General features: G+C 37.3%; 1 protein-coding gene across 6 annotated transcripts in view; it reads right to left on the reverse strand.

Moving 5' to 3' along the window:
* Positions 1-2,954: 2,954 nt before the first annotated feature.
* The window catches only part of LOC150090046 (uncharacterized), a 95,173-nt gene continuing 79,718 nt past the window's right edge, over positions 2,955-18,409 (reverse strand). For 3 of the 6 annotated variants that reach the window (XM_090389722.1, XM_090389723.1, XM_090389721.1), the window contains exon 4: positions 2,955-4,681. In XM_090389722.1, the coding sequence (XP_090245848.1) occupies positions 3,597-4,681 (1,085 nt within the window). In that variant the 3' untranslated portion in view covers positions 2,955-3,596. The remainder of the gene's footprint in view (positions 4,682-18,409) is intronic. The other 3 variants (XM_090389724.1, XM_090389725.1, XM_090389720.1) reach the window with 1 other exon arrangement.

Below are 18,409 nucleotides of genomic sequence, written 5' to 3' on the forward strand. Positions count from 1 at the left end.
AATATTCGGCGTATAAGATTATTTTATATAATCTTAGGAATTTATCGTAAAATTAAATTATATAGATAAAACTCATTTGTATTTATTTTTGATATATATTTTAATGCTTATGAAAGTTCTTTTTTATGTTAGTGATACAAGATTTATTGATAAACATGCAGTGAAGACGATTTTACGATTTTCCGAGTCTATTTAACATTACATATTGCTATGCTTTAGCAAATACTGGTGAAGCTAAGTTACAAGGAAATTTAGTATTACAAGGAAAATTGTAACATTTTCAGCTGTTGGGAATATAACTCTTTCAGAAAAGTGTTTATACAGTATATTTATAACTTTGTTTCCCAAAATGGCTTAGGCTATTCCTTCGGCTACAGGAAGACAAGAACAATGGTCAATCGACTTTTTTTCCTGCTTCTATAAGAGAGCATTGAGTGCCAACGCACAATAAGAAATGAAACACATAAAAGTGCATTACGAAGCAAAAGTTTATATTTACATTAGTCAATTTTAGCCAATGGGATCCTTTTTTATTCGAGAAGTTCGGCAGAATACCTTTCGGGGATTGCAAATTCCTCAAGATGAACATCTCCTCAGTTGGCATCTTTGTTACTTTCAATCTGACGTATTCTTATTGACAAAAGAGTTCTTAATTTCTAATTAAACTTGAGGACATCACTTGGTCTTTACTAAACCCACTCAACTACCTTTTATGATCAGTAGAATACAAAGTGCAGATTAGTTTTAAACTTTAGCCCAAGTTGTACGGATCTGCAGCAATAATCATGAGAAGGTATCCATAGGATGGTGAATTTATTAGAGTTCAAATTCAAAAATAAGAAAGATTTGACTATGGTCTCTATCATCGAAAATTACTGTCTACTGAGAACAGATGTAAATTTTCAATGTACAATATTTTTAAATATTAAATAAAAATAACGTGTTAGAGAGGATTAGGGTGTGGGCAGGTGGATGTACTGGTGGATGATGTTAGGCTTCAAAGAAGAAAGACAAAATGTATGGTAATGTTTCTCTTTTATTTCACACTATTGCTACATAGTTGCTATTATAAGCATGTAAAGTAATTTACAAAAGGATTCTTAGCTTCAGTGATTGAAAAAATTGGTCCACTCAACCCCATTAATAACTGATATACAAAGGCGAATCGTGGTCTGTACAATATGTCATTTGCTCTTTTTTTATTTTTACACTTCATGAAATGGAAGATCAAACAGTACGTACATGCAAAACAAGAGACGAAGGGACATATGCAACACTGGTATTGTCCATCATTTACCCTGGCTGTTTTGCCTAGTTTTGATTTAAAACATTGGTACCTTTGGTAACAAACAGACTCTTCTATTTGAATAAGGAATGGTAATCAGCCGGATGGTTAAACGGAAATTACAGTCCCTTTTGTCACATAATCAAAACTGAATTCTAATTTAAAATTGAATTTTACATTTATTTAAGACGACTCTTTGCTATCGTCGTAACAGTTAAATATTGCACATATTTCAAAACATTTTAACATTCCATTATATGCAACAGTTGGCTGTTTAAGCCTTAACAATAATTTTTTAATGGCTTTCACATAAAAGTCATTACTATACCTTGTGGAAAAATATATAAAACTTGACCGAATGAATTCTAGACAGTTGCAGAAATCTTTCTAAATATGCACAATGTCCATAGTTAACTTGTAACTCGTAATTGCAATTCAAATACTATCTCTAATACTTTCTGTGGTACAACAAGTAGGCCTATCAGATCCAAACTTCTGAGCTTCAAAGTTATAACTTACATATCGATTGCAATTTTAATGCGTAATAACTTTCTCACTCGTGTGATGCCTGTAGTATTACGAATATTTATTAATACTGCATAGCAGTCGAAGAACAACATTGTCTTTGATAGAAATAACAAAATATATTAATATTATATTTTTTTTCTATGACTTCACTGTGGAAACAGCATCATAGCTTAAAATATCCAGCTAGACGTATCTAGCTTTCGTTGACTGATCAAACTACAAAGATTAAATTATTTCTAGTATAAAATTATGTAAAAGAAAAAAAAAATTAAAACGATTCTTCAATGTACATTGAGGATAAACGTGGTCACTAAGACGCAAAATATTTCTTACTACGTTATCAAACACTAGCCTAGGTCTAACGTCTAGTTCTATAGTATTGGGAAACTATTGGATAGGATTTTAATCTAAATTCCGTTACGAATATTCTGAATTAGGTTATGGTGAATACATTGATTAGCAATGGATCTGCAATGACTACTGAAAGATGGAAATAATTAAAAGCCCTAACTATATTTGATTACAAACATTATCTCAATATTTATACGACTGTGGTGTCGAGTTACTTTTAATGTTATGGATTTTTTTAGAGAACGGATTTTTCATTACGGTTGTTTTTAATTAATTCCAAAGCAATTGAGGCAATAAGGCGTGATAGCATTTCGTTTTTGCATATTTCTTGAGATTTTGATTGAAATCAATGGAATTGTATCCTAATATACGGTTAGAATTGCAAAGGGTGTTGTACTAGCTTATAAATCTATTATCAATATGGATATTCTGTTTAAGGGAATGTACATAATAAAAAAAGTAGTAACACCGGTTAGTACTAACATATAATTCTGTTAACCGCATTAACAGAATCATATATCCATGTACATTGGTTCCATATAGTCATGATAATTATAACTGACCATTTAGCGATTTTTTCTAACTACAGCTATCGTAGAATGACAAGAGGAAACGAAAAAATATTTTTAGAATACTAATTAATACTTAAATAAGTATTAAGTATACCATAAAGCGCGAGTATAATTTCACAGTTAAAAGATTAAGCAATGTAAATTTAAAATTATAAACATTTTAGAATTAAAAAAAATTAAACTGTAAATAATTTTAAATTTATTTAAAAATTGAAATTTTCGTGACATTTATCATCATATTAGTTCAGGTCGCATTAATATTTACAATGGTAGAAGTGGCTAATGAGTTCTGAAACAAAATACATCTAAGCAGCCATTATTTTGTACACAAAGTAATTCCTTGGAATTTTTTGTGGAGGTCTATGGAGCTCAAAACCCAAATATCCAATTTGTATTACCACTCAAGGTATAAAACGTCATAAAGATATGTAATTATCAACGATTATGAAACTGCATCTCTTCAAATGCTTAAAAGGTCAATGTCTATTTAACAAAACACTTGGGACTATTTATCTTCGAGCTGATGCAATAACTGCCTCTTTGGACAAACTGAGCATAGTTTATTTGATGCATTCAGGTGGGTTACAATTTATCCGTTTTAATTACAGGTATTGAGAGGAGTGAAGCATTCTTGCCTATAGTCCAAGTAATATCTGATTGTCTCTTCACAGTGGACATCACTGGAAGCGGTAAGGCACTGAAACATGGTCCATCACATGATAGTTATTACTGGCCTCATAATTGCAGAGGATGATTGGTAACTGGTCTTATCGACTAGTGTCAGTAGGATTCCGTTCCTAGGATATGAAGGATTTCTAAGAAAGCAACTTTGAATTCTTAGTCAAAGTGGACTTGAGTTTTCATTGCAATACGGGAATGGATTTCGCTGGAGAAAGAAGAACCTGGGGATCGAAGGGTGAATACGGATGTCCCAAAAAAGGACTTAACGGTGGAAATGATGTTAATCCAAGGCTAGCCATATGGGACGGAAACTGGAAATGCGTCGATGCAGCACTGGAATATCGGGGACTGGGTAAGGCAAATGGGCTCCAAAAAGGTAGCGTCATGACAGGGGTCTTGCTTTGTGGTAAGAATGGGCTAGCAAAGGTTACAATTGGTGTGTGTAGTGGAGGAATAGTTGTAGAAGTCACTCGGGGCGTTGTAGGAATTGGTGAGATTGGGGGAGGCTTCGGTTTTGGTCTAGTTACTAAACAGAGACTGGATGTCGTTGAAGAACCACCAGATGGCGCCGGACTGTTACAAGAACACGCAGAAACAGCAGGAGAAGGACAGGAATCACTCTCCGGTTCCGTTTTGATTCGTTTGCTAGGTGTGGAGACTAGACTTCGAGGTCCATCGCTGTCTTCTTTGACCGATTCTTCATCGGATAAAGACCTTTTCGTCTCCCGACGCAAATCTGACGGGTGAGTGGGTATCATCCATAATGCACCTGGTGTTCTGTCTCTGCCAGAAGATGGAAGGTCAAATCTTTTTTCTTCAGCGTCCTTTTTCGGTGACAGTTGCTCGGATTTCGAATGAATCACTAAGGAAGTTGGTGACAGGGATTGGTTCGATGCTATGTAGGCTTTTGGATTCATGTTTAAGTTCAAACCTCCAGACTTGTTAATGGTTTCCATCTTTACGTGAAAGGGAATCTTATTCTCTGTCTTTATAATCTCGGGGAAAGATACAAACCGATAGACGAATTTCTGTCCGAGCACTTTCCGGATAATATTTTTGTCATAATAATAACGTAAGGCACGACTTAATTTGTCGTAGTTCATGTTGTGTTTGTTTTTACGCAAACCCCACAGACGAGCTACCTCTTCAGCATTGATTAACTTAAATTCTCCATCATTGTTGGTCCATGTTATGATGTGATTGTACTGGTTGCTTAGCAAAAGTTCAAGCAGGAACTGCCAAAGCGTAATGTTAGTTTCCATGCCTGAAAAAAGAAAAGAAATCAAATTGGATTGGTTTTAATGATTATAATAAGTAAATAAAATAAAAAGAAAATTCTAGAAATATTAATTTCATATTAGATAAATGGAAAACGAAGTTTTAAAAATTCGAAAACAGAAACTAAAATAAATATTAATATTTTCAATGAAATTAAAATATAAAATAATATATTTCACCATAGAAACAAAGTTCTGCATCTCAAACTTTTCAATAGGGTGATTATTTTAATTAATAAAAAATGACAAGCTCTTATACATTGTAGTAGGGTTGAAATTGCAAGTTTTGAAATATGGGGATTGAAATTTGGAGACATATCTGAGTAGCGAAACTATTCTGCAACTGCCCCAAAAAGATTCATGTACGGGATTTCCATGCTCTTTAACAAACATGCTCAAAACAGCGTGTGAGTCCCCTTAACTCTTTGTACCCCTGCAATGACGGACCTGGCGATATGGTAGTTTTGCCATTGCAATGTCTGTATCGTGGCATGAGAAAGCGAAACCACGAACAGATGTTAAGTAACCAATTACTAAGAGAATCGACAGTAGGAGATTGAATTGGCTTGGTTATACGAAATCGAAGACGATCAGTGGTCCAAGAGAATAATTTTGTGTTCATCAGGTGAAGGAAAGAACAAGAAGTCTCTTGTTTGTTAAATGCAGAGTCCGAGGATTTGTGTACAATTGCATCTTTTCATAGGTGGGTAGGTCTTGGATTCTATAATGGTAAATATGTTTCTATGGTACGCCACCATAGAAACCATATTTTTTTTAGCGATCAAGAAGCTGATCGCTAAAATAATAGGATAAAATAACCAGATTTAAATCCACCTAGTTGTGACATCACGCGTATATCAGTATTAACGATGCAGTCATCAATCACGACACTTGGTATCTACTCTTAAATATGTAAATGATTGACTATTAAACCAAAAGGAGGTCTTCATTTGTAGTTGCAAATAATAGTTCTTTTATTTTAAGGGCAAAGATGGTTATAGAGTTATACAGCTTGAATGTAAATACTCGTTCAAGTAGTAACGTACACGTAAATGTATTGAACAGGTTTTTTGTTAATTATCCAAACTTATTGGGCAATACAGACAACATGTCTAGACAAATTTCCTTAACCTCATATCTAATTATTAAAAAGCTTTTTAGTCAGTCTTCCGATTATCATGCATTGCGCTCTTTGAATATTCGCCTATCCCTTCCAAACCCCTAACGATTTCCCCAATCTGGTCACGAATCACATACGACGGAGGAGGGACTTCCATTCGTGTTAGTCACGAAGATGGAACTTCAATAAGTTTCGAAGTAGTTGCAGAGAAATAAATCATTTTGTGTCAACGTCTGGTGCATTGAGTCTCCGCTGTGAACAGGCCAAAATATGTAATTGATTTGGATTGATGCCAAACTTCATGACGAGTGGCACTGTTTAATTGCATTTTCTGCTCGTTAGTATTCACTAAGGGACCACATCATTTGAAAGATTACAGGCAATCTTTTAATGCTATTCATCCATATCGTTGCTCATTGATGGAATTTTTCTCTTCAAGTAGTTGGTAAATGTACTGCCCAACGTATCTGGAAACTATCAGGGAAGAGAGAGAGGGAACACAAGGAGACAAGGGAGCGGGGGATAATCTATCTGAGTAGACCATCCAGATCTTCATACTGAAAATGGTTTGCAAAATACACATTTTGAAGACATTTAAGTTCAAACAGCTTACTTATGATTAGTTTTTGGTGTAGAAAGTGTATTCTACTTGCTATTCATAACTAGTACTAAATATAAGTTTCGTGTAGTGCTAGTATTAGTCTCTGGTAATAAACAAATCAAGAATTTAAATATCATCCGATCTATTGATATTTAAAAATTCCAACGATTTATTAAAAAACCAAATAGCATGTTTTTTTTTTTTTTTTTAAGTTTATAACGCTTAATCAGCAGTCTGTTCTTTCTGCGTATGTTCCAATGTAGCTTAAATTATTTATCAGACTGCTGGTTACGTGTTATAAACTTTTAAATTAAACGAAGATCGCACTGGCAGAGATCTTTCGCTCAGGGTGAGGACAGAAGTGGTACGACGAAGCGAATAAAAATTATTTGCTACGATTTGTCAAGATGATTTACGAGGGTCCAGTAACCTCAGATGTGGAAACACGTTCATTTCCTTTCTGACCAATTTATTAGCAGATAAAGAGAAAAACCATTCTCAGGAAACGGGTGCACCCTCTTCTTCCGATGTCCCCCAGTCCACTTTCTACTCTATCAAACCATCTAAAAGCACGCTGAATGACGTCAAACAACCGGATATTGTTCATATATTCAATGGAAATTGTGGATATAGTGTCTGCTCTATTATTGCCCAGTATACACGCGTCTGATTGAGATGGCTGACTATTAACGGCTCTTGCCATCCTGTACGGAACACAGCTGCATAACCGCGGAAACGGTATACGTATGTATGTGTGGAGATGTCCGAGGTGTCAGGGTTAAACAAGGCCTTTTCCCATGCAATCCTCACCCCGAATATCAGGGAAGTCCCATACAGACCAAGGAAGTCCACTTAAGTCAGTGCAAGGGGAAATAGCCAATTACCCTCCGCTTGACCTACTCAACAGATTGGAGGTTCAGAGAAGGGGGGTTTCGTCGGCAGGGGGATGGCACAGATCTGCGACACAGGCAGACTGCTTGTCGTCATGCAGATTGTTATTCTTGACAATGTACTGCGCCATTTCTTTATCTCTGGTCCATATTCGGTACCGAGGTTTACAAAGAGATAACAGATCACGGTCCCACTCTCGAATCGCTTCTACATTTATAATTAATTAATGAGACAAATTAATAGTTGGAGAACAATTTAATAAACGAAATGGAAATTATAAACTGGGGATAAACGTGTTAGTTTATGATTCACATTGTATTGTAATTCTGATTGCCCTGTTTAGGCATCGTGTCTTGCCTGTAGTACATTTGTACAGATAGTTTTTGGGCATCGATAAACTTAGATAAGAAATGGAAGCTTTTGTCTTTTCTAAAATGGTGCTTCTATGGAACATTTAATTTGCTGGTTGTTAAAGGTTGGTTCATACATTTGAATGAGCCAACCCTTAACCACCGTTCGTTTATATTATAATTCAGCAGTAAAGATAATGATTTATAATATTTGATATATATTCTGAGGATTGATATAGATTTTTTCCTGTTAAACTTCGGGAGCGAGTTTGGGAGGATCATTGATAAAGAAAAAAAAAAAAAAACTCTGGCTAATATGGATCCAAAATTACTTCTCAGTTAAATAAAACTCGTTAAAATTTTTCTGTTAAATTTAAAAGCGATTAAATAATCTTTTATTCGATTTATTTTTATATTACATTTCTTTATTAATCCATCTTTAGCCAAATTATTAGAGTGCCTCAATACGTTGAGGTATACACTTCAAAGTACTCGTACCTCAATTTATAAAACCTGATTCTTGATTTATTTTACCGCGTACTTTGGCTTTAACTTTTAAAGTTGCGAGGTTAGTATTATTGAATATCGTTGATGCTACAAATATGGAATGGAAAAGAATCCCATTTTTATATACTCTTCTTGTGGCCACAAAACAATGTAGATATTCCGATTGAAATATGTGGAAAACGTGCCAGATTCGTCTCATAGTAAACAGTATGACTCCAGAAGAATCCAGGCTGAGGAAATAAACCTAGAAGTACAACCAGACATGCCCTCAACATCCACAAGGTGTTACTGTCAAAGAAGTGGGAGTTCTATGTACTTCTCGCAGTGCATAGAACTCTCTTTAGAAAAGCCTGATAATCCAGGCTTCAGAAAAGATTTACGAAAAGATCATCAGCAGCGACACATTAATCTCCTTTGAAATTAAAAAAAAATTACAACAGAATTCAACAAATGTATTCGTCTACCGAAGGAATACAAGAAGAGGAAAACGGCAATCGGAAAGTGTGCATAGTCACTTGTTTGTGTGGATGACTCAAGCATTCCTGTTCAGTTCATGATGATTCATGAACTGAACAGATTCAAGTAACAGAATTTGCACTTCATGGTTCATCATGATTCAAGTAACAGAATTTGCACTTAATGGAAGAGTTCCAGCTATGAAGTAGTTCTATTTCAAGACGAAAATTCTCCCGGAATATACGAGGTGAAATATGGAACCAGTGTACGAATTGCAACCAATGTCTCTCTGAGTATGTAATTTTTCATATGGGATTTCGACTAAAAGGTGTTAGACTTAAAAAAATGACAATTAATTGGAAACTTGGAATGAAACTTGGAACCGCCTGCGCCTCAGCACCAAACGCAAAAGACAGAGACAGCTGACAGGAAGAATAGTCCTGATTCATAATAACGCATGCTCACATGTTGCCAACCGGATTCATGCGTTGCTTCAAAAGATGCAACGTTGGTTACTTACATATCCTGCGTACAGTACAGATTTGTCACCACGTGACTTTTATCATCACTGTGAAGAACGATTACATTAAGAGAAGAAATAATTTTTCGAAGAATGTACAGATAAAGTATTTTTTTATTTTTCAAAAATAAAATTATTTGAGAATTCCTATTAAGCCGACTAGTTATCAGTAAAAATGTGTTTCTTTAAAATTACGCCAGACGGCATCATCTTCGACACACAACTCAATTAGCAGGACCTTAATGGCTTTTCTAAATGATGTTTAAATAACTGCAGACGCGTTCATTACCAACAAGTTATATTCGTGAAAAAAACGCCTGAAGCTAAAAAAAGAAAGTGTAAAACCTGGCTTCGTGAAAGTATTAGCAGATATTATAGCACACGCCTCTCGCAGAATTTCTTAAAAGAAATATTCATACGAAGGAGTACAGTAATTAATGGAGAACAGAATGACAGCAAAAATTTCCCTGCCCTTTAAAGCGTATTACTGCGCAGGAAAACTTTTTTCTTTTTTCAAAATTGCATTTTACGTAGGGATCTCACTATTGTGTGCTCGATACAGGAAACACAGAAACCTGTGTTGGATGTTAAGTTGCCATCTGTTTGACTGGAACACTTGCGCCAGGTGTCCACTAGAATTTATATTCTGAACCATGTTTAAAAGAAATAAATTGAACTTGACAGAACAGACAAACGAGGAAACGTACGGTAGTTTTGTTCGCTATGGAACACTCTACACGAAAGTCAATTTATATTTCACTATTTGCTATACTCACTGGCCAAAAAATGAGAAGAATTTTACAATTGTCGTCAACAGATGATTAAACATGCAAATGTAAGTTGTCACGTGGTATGATCACAAGTTCTTTGATATCAGATGAATGCTTTATATGTTTTCCTGGGGCTTCTTAGTTGATCCAGTCATGGAGAAGACTTTCCGATTTTCAGAACGGTGTTATTGGTACACGTTTAGCTGGAACCACAATTTAGAAATAAAGGAAATCACTGCTGTGTCGAAAGAAACTATCTGAAAAGAAGTATACATTGGATGGATTCCTGCAGTCTCGTTACCAAGAACGAAACTACAGGAATTTAAATCGAATTACGTGTCAGAATAGAAGGCCCGATGTGTAGAAAATGATTGAAACATTCAATTTAGGCAAAGAAAGACCTATTTGTAACCGAACTATGTGGTGGGAGTTGAAGATGCTGAATTGTAGTAGTCGTTGCCGATATGAACTCCAATTCTTTCTGTAAAAAATCTAAAGATTCGATGAGTGGTACCGCCATTGCCAAGGACTGTGGAACAGTTGAAAAAGATCATGTGGAATGACAATTCTCGATTTACACTTGTTTTGTACCAACGATAGGGTGAGAGTGGCGTGAACCTCATGAAGCCATGCATCCAGACTGTCTTTTGTCCACCACTGGAGATGGTATGTTCTGTTGATATGGATTGGATCCGTTCATACCATTAGTACCTCATACCTTTTGAATATTTTTCAGTCGTATGAGACCAACTTCGGCCTGAAATGCTTCATTTTTACTCGGATTGCGACGAATTCTTTCAAAAGGACAACGCAACCATCCACTGTACAAAAAATGTATCTAAGTGGTTCAGGGAACGTTCCCAAACTTTTGAAAGTCTGCCCTGACCACCTAACTTTCCAATCTCAATCTAATTGAGAATGTCTTGGATACATTGGAAAGAGCAATTCTGCTTCGTAGTTCTCTAACAATCACAATACAGTAGCCAACAAATATCCTGATGGAAGAATGGTGAAATGTAGATCTAGACTCCTTCAGACAACATGTACAATCCTTGCCATAACGTGTGTGGGCTAATTGGGGTAAGAGGAGGCCCTGCTAAATGATGAATAAAGGTTTCTCCTGGATAATGCCCAATTAGTAGAACTCCAACCCAAATGATTCAATGAGAATGCATCAATCGTATGCTCGCAAACACACCTCTGAAAAGTCGTGAGCCACTCTACTACGTTATTTACTTTAAACGTTACTTTTCTCCCACTTATTTGTTGATAAAATCATCCGACAATACAGGTAACTGCATAATCTCCTTTCATGCGTAAGGAGTACAACAAAAGTCAATTATATTAATTAACCAGAAACTTTCCTTTATCTTTAACAATACTTTACAAGAACGGGCTTGTCTGGGCTCACGTGGTAGCTTATCATTAACACAGACCTCTCCGTCAGTGTTTGTAGTTTTAATAACTGCGGTAATGATGTTCCAGCTGGGAACATCGCCCACGTTTTAACTGGGCCTTTTTATCCCACCTACACAGCAGCGGTTTTGGATAAAATGGAGAAAGCATCCAGCCTCGTAGACGGTATCCTTGTTGCCGCACTTCTTTTTATTTCTACGCTCGTACAGTTCCGTCAAGGAGTCGGGGATAGGGGGGGCGAGGAAAACATGGAACACACTGGGCTATTGTTTTCTAAACTGCCGCGTGGTTGGGCGGTAAAACCGCTTTTAACAAGCTAATGAATAGGCACAAAAAAAAAAAAAAAAAAAAACCATGTTTCCTATTATTTGTTCAAAGATTACTCATAAGAGAAAGTTGTTAATGCAGATAACTGTCTGTAATAACTGCTTTATTGCAATGTGCGCGCATATTTTAGTAACAGGTGAATCATTTAAGGCACAACGTTTCGATAATGGAGCCATTTTCTTTATCAGGTGTGTAGTAACAATGGGCTGCTGGAAGTAGCTGAAACATTCTGATGAACAAAGATCGGTAAGCTTGATCAATCAAGGAATGTTCTGATATTAATTTCTTCTAACAGTAATGTTCCACTTTATTCTAATATTTCGAGCTGCCATCTTGAAATAAAGCAGAAATGTCCTCACCGTATTGAAAGAAATGGAAAAACAGCTTCCGTTAATACTTATTATTTTTGACCAACCAAGGATCAACATACGTATTTGCATCATTGCTGGTAGTTGATGAACCATCTTAATACGAAATAAGAGAAGGTAAGAACAGTAAGTCTACTTCTTGCCCTCGTGGGTAGCACAGTTGGTAGAATCGCCGTCCTCTCCACACCGGGTGGAAAATAATAATAATCTTTATTTGTCCTACCAGAAAAATATAGGTGTACATTGGTAAGTGACAAATTCCCTTCACGGTAGAAAATGCCAGGGGATTACCATAAAATTAAAATAAATAAAAGAATGGCTAAAATATACGAGAAAAGGTAAAATATAAACTGAATTACTCATCACTATATTTCTGTCTAGAGTCCTGGCAATTGTAGTACAAAAGTTCATCTTAACATCACATCCACTGAAAGAACTTGTACGAGATATACACTTGTTCAATTGCGTACACACAGTTCTTGACAGAAATTCACACAACTACTAGGCAACAGTAGCCTCAGCGAGCCACACTGCGGTTTGTTTCCTATATTCCGGATCTTCTATGAGCCTTTGTAGGTCAATTCCAAGATGTGTTAAGCACTGAATTGATTCCAACGCACTGGCGGGTATAAACCTGTCGGCCATCTTCAGTCTGTTGGTCTTCATTCTCAAGGATTTGGTGCCTCTTAAGGCAGATGGCGGGATGTGCCACTCACAAAACTGCCAGAATCATGGTGATGATATCATGCCAGTCATCATTTTGATTGTAGTTATTAATCGTTTCCAGGCAATGATGCTATAGTTTAAGCTGTTCAGAAAGCTGCGTGGTCCTTAACTGTTGAGGGAGATGGTGTTTATGGTTTTTCCACTTAAGCAGCCAGAATTCACTCGCATATATTCTCCTAATGTGGGTAGGGATGGCTGACGCCCACAATTAGGCGCCATACAATATGGCCAAATACACTGTGGTTCTTAAATATCGCGCGATTGTTGTAGTCTGTTTCACGTGCAAGACGTGCTGTTTGGTTGCCCAATGTAAGTAGTTCATTTTCTTTACACAATCAGGTCAATATGCGACTTGAACGTAAGTTTGGTATCAAATGTTACTCCAAGATCTGTATGCGTCTCGACAACTGGGATTGGTTTGCCATTTAGTTCTGAGTATATGAGCGTGGGCGATTTTTTGAACGAATACACCATGATTACAGTCTTCTGCGGATTTAGGGTCAAGCCAAATTTATCTAAGTACAGGACTAAGTTCAGAAGCTTATGATTAATCTGGTCACACAAAGCACTATTGTTCATGGATGGTTGCCTGGACGTTAGGATCTTAATATCGTCTGCGTAAGGGGATACAGCATCCCTACCCTTGCAGAACGGGATCATCATCATGGCGGTAAAGAGGAGTCCAGATAAGACTCCACCCTATGGAGCTCCTGCATGGATTGCGGCGTTAGAGGATTTGATTGTCTGTATGGCAATAAATGGACCGACAAGTAAGTAGGGCCTGTAGGAACTTCAGCAAATTTCCTTTTATTAGTAAGGCATGTATATCCAGACTATCGAAGGCTGCTTTTATATCAGCATATATTATTGCGATTTCCTTTCCGGCTTGGAAAGCATTTAGTATCGCGGCTTGAACTGTGAGAAGGTCAGTAATTATTGATCTTTTAGTTATTGAATAATGAATTTGTTGAAAGACCTGAGTTCGAGTCCCGTCGATGGCAGGAATTTTTATGGGTCTTTTTCACAACGTGGCTGAGTTAATCTGTCTCAGGCCAGGATATAATGGTTTTTTCTCCAGGAAATTGGGACTTTTCATCCAGCAAACAGAAAATCGTCCTCAGAACACACGCAATTTACAGTCAATACACACGGAGCAATATGACCTTATTCACTGATGCTCTTAAAACCCTTCTACAACAACAATTATGATGAGCTTTCTTTATCGTAAAGTTAAAATAAAAAAATATATTGGCTATAGTTCTCAATCTGCTATATACAAATTTTGTACACTCAACGTCGAGACAAAACGCTTGAGACAAAAGATTATAATTCTCAATTTTAGTCAATCAGTTATTTCAAGAAGGCACTGAACTTATCAATCATTTATATATCACAAGCACAGACCATTCTCTGCGCATTGATACGTACACGAACGATGTAAATAGGTTCTTCCACCGAAGTAATGGTGACTCTGGAAGCACTCGCGAATATGTGGGTATCGCTTCATGACTTAAAGACCTATTTTGCGGTGTTCATTCTCCTAGCAAGGTTGTTTGCCGATTTCTAAAAGAATATTTTGAAATCGGCAAATTGATTTCGTCAGTTCAGTGATCTTTTCAGATTAGAGATGTAGTGGTAAAAACCCCAGCGGGGGATCACCGAAGCAGAAAAATCATCTTTCTCCCAGTGGGTGACGGTCGAAATTTTATATGCAGATAGTTTTGTGAGATAGTTGGCAGTTTTAAAAACTTTCCAAGTCCGTCTAAGTTTATTTATTTAAACTTTGGACCACAGTTTCTATTGTTTGGAATTTGCATTGCTCATAATTGGTTGTGCAATTCAAAAGGGCCGGGTTATTAAAAATCTCAATGGCACATTGATCATAATGAATAAAATTTTGCCTTCAAATCTTCCCGTTCCTCTACACTCCTGGTCTGATAAATTCAGATTTAAAAACTCTTTCTGACTGATCAGAACATTGAAAGAATAAAATGGTAGTAATAAATGAAAAACAAGATTTTATTTTCATTAGAACATGTAAAATTTGCAAACCCCTTAAATACATTTCTTTCACGATTCACCATCAGTATGAAATTTGGATTCTCTTTTAGAGTAATTCAAATTATCGATGATATCTTTCAGTAAGTCCAGGAAACATTGCTTCTTGGAATAACTGTCCTGATAATGATGATGGGAGCGTCTTTACTCTTCGTTCATAATATGTTGCAATTTATGAAGCTGAAGGGATCTGTTTACTCTCTCTCTCTCTCTCTATAATTCTGCTTTCCGATGACAGAGGATTCATTCGGATCTGTCCATAATCAATTGAAATATTAACAGTGAAAATACCAGTGCTGCAGCGAAATCAATTTAACTTTCTGCTTTGGAATTACCACGGTGTCTGTCTACACTATAGATGGACAGTTTAGACAGACAACGAGTCTCCAGCCCTACCAGTCTTGTGGTAAAGCTGGAAGCTTCTTGATACTATTAAAAAAAAGAAAACAAAAATCGAAGTTTACTTCAAGATCTGGTCAACAAACTATGAAAGTTTTCTTTCGTTTCATTTTCTTCGATATAACTTGAGCTTTACAATCACCATTGCAACTATATCCAGAGTCTGTAATTGACTATCTTCTATAATCCCCAAGGTAATTTGGTGTTATAATTTCTATAGCTGTTCAGCCTTCTGATTTCAATGATGATAAAGTACAATCAATTGGTTAACAGCAAATGACTTTCAAGACTTCTCTTCTTTTTTTTTTGTTATTCAGAATAGTTTATTATTGTCCATTCTCGATTCTTTAAATGTTGGATATATTTTTTTTTACTGCTGAATTGATGACACAAATAAAGATTATCTCTGCGCTGGCTCCATGACATAAATCAGACTTAAATCAATAGACTCTTATTTATTAATTACTACTCTCAACACTCCTGTAAAGTATCGGCTAATTTATCCATTTCTAATTAAGGAAACCTGAATAAAGCTCATCGCACTAATCACAAATTCAACAGGTATCCATGCCTTAAGACGGGAACTCTTTAATTCACTAGTCGTGATGTACTACAAAAAGGGAACACAACCTTTCCTCCCCACCTCAAAAAAACAAAACAAAACAGTTTAATATTTCTCTAGCATGACACACGTAGATAAAATATAAACAAAATAAAGTAAAGTGAGGCCTACCTGTTTACACACTACACAGCCCAGCATGCTGAGTACGGACGAAGCCTTAAAAAAGGAGATAAACCCCGAACTTTCGCGGAGGGGTTTTAGCCTGTCTCCCAGGGCGCCTTGACTGCCAATCGCTCAACATGCTAGCGCAGCTCGTGTTCCACCAACAGATTATCAGTTCCGGCTTCCCATCAGGCCAGAAAAAGAGTCTCTGCTACCGCCATCAACGCAGCATGCCAAGCGATGACCTCTCGTGACCGCGTGTGACTGATGATTGCCGGACTCCGCGCGCTGTGCAACTATGTGCTCGCTGCTCACACTTGCTGCGCCGTAGTCCTACGTTTCGAGCTTGTTTTCAGGACGGTAAAGCGCTACACTGCGTGTTGTGTTTAGGATCTGGCATTCAGTTTGGCCTCGGGGAGTAGTCGGGGTTCCGGAGGTCGTTTGTAGAACGGGAAGGGGGGAGGGGAAGGGGAGGGGAAGTATTAAAGACGAGTGTCAGGCCAACGGCGTGGTTTGCCACTCTTTTGACTCGCCCCTTCCGTTTTGGACGTCTGAGGTGTTTGGATTGTCTGACATCCCTAACTGTTCCTTTGAATTAATAACATCTTGCCGGAAGCGGCCATAACTTCTTGTAAGAAAAGTGGCTTTTCTACCACCCCCTCCCTCTGGCGTTCAATTCAGCCATCAACTTTTCTTGACGGCCAATTTTTGTTTTTCTTCCCTCCCTCCCTCCCCCCCGTAACACTTATTTGACCCACTTGGGTTCCTAACCCGAAGATTTATTCCAATTGGTAAACGGGAAATCTGTGTTGTGCACTCTGTTAGTAGTTAAATAAATAACTTGTCCACCCATCCCTCCTCCCTTTCAAACGAGTGGGGTTTGTTTCTGGGATGAGAATCGATTAGTGTACGTGATTAACTGGGGGGAACAGGGAGAGAGGGACCCAAACGCAAATTTTGACAGATAGAATACTTATTAAAAAAAAAGAAAGGAACCGTTGCAAAACTGAACAGTTAAAATTTCGGACAAGCTGCCACCAATCGAGAATAAATAAACACACGGAACTCCGTATATTTATTTATCTCCGATAGACGCGACGTGTTTCAATTTTCAACTTTCAACGCCCACAGTGTCTCTCTTACTATCTGTAAGTAAACTACCGCCTGCAGTAATCTAGTTTTCCTTGTAATGAGGTGTGAACATCCGCAAGGCTTATCTTTCCTTGTTTTTTTTTTTTTTTTTTTTTCTTTTTCCAATTACAAGAAAAAACTGTTTATTTGTTGGTTGCCCACGACGGATAGTAAAGCGCCCAAGTTTATTGGTTATAAATACAAAGTACAAGTTTATTTCCAAAACTAAATTAGTCATTTTCTTGCATTTAAAAGAATTCGGACACGAAGACAATAAATATGAGCCTGATATATCTGGACATGCAAATGAGCGACTAATTATATCAAGATCATAAGCAGAGGAGGAGGAGGAGGAGGAGGAGGATAAAATCTACCCACCCGAGATAGTCTCCCTATTGTAGGTTGTAGTTTTCAATTCAAATCACCCCAAACCCAATCATCTTTTGATTACACGGGCATTCAAAGTAAATGTAGCCATGTTCCGGAAGGTCTCAGTGAGGGTATTTATCAGACAGCGGGGAGTTGAGTTTTCAAGGAATGATGGATGATGAAGGGACAAAAGATGTTATGTGTGTGGGCATTCTTCATCTTTTAGAATTTCAGGATTTTGAAGTCGAAAGGGATGAACAAACTTGACGCTCTTCTTCTGGGGGAAGTTATCTTCAGAATATTCTACAAATGAACCTGAGGCTATCTTACAAGTCTTTCTAGCCGGCGAATGGATTCTGCAGTCTTCAGTATATGCTGTAAGGTCGTTAAAGTAAAAGAGACTTTTTGGGGAAAAAAAAAAAAACATCTCAGAGACGGACGTGGTTAAAAATAAGCACCCTTAGCGTTGAGACATCGGTCCCATCGTGTCACCAGCGAGACACACCCTCAGAACTCTGTTAGCTGGTGGTGATACCAATGTGACAGTCGCCTTCACCCCGTCGAAGTAAGATGACTACGTTTCAAGATATTTTTAAGGAGAGAAATAATGTAGCAGTCGCAAGGCGACAGAACAAGGTTGTAGGCTGGGTGTTTCAGCACTTTCCAGCACCAGTGCAGCTGAGAAATGGTACCGGTAGTTTCGCGTTTTCTCGGATTAACAGTAAATTTTGCATTGTGGTGGACCAACATGGTCCACGCATTCAGCTGCCTAGCATCCTTGTGTGAACTGTGGATTTAGTTTGTTACTTGGTCTCTGTCAGGAACCTCAGGAGACACTGGATAGCTAGAGTATGATGGTCAGCCTGGCTTACCTCCCAGCGGTGGTGGCGGGCAATGTAGGGTCTCATTAGGTGCCCTGTGGCGAAGTAGCCAGAGCCACAACAACAGAAATAGAAGATTTAGTAAGGAAGAGATTGATGAA

Source organism: Mastigoproctus giganteus, chromosome 2 (genome assembly GCF_048544385.1).
Source record: "Mastigoproctus giganteus isolate SK-2022 chromosome 2, ASM4854438v1, whole genome shotgun sequence".
NCBI classification, from domain to species: domain Eukaryota; kingdom Metazoa; phylum Arthropoda; class Arachnida; order Uropygi; family Thelyphonidae; genus Mastigoproctus; species Mastigoproctus giganteus.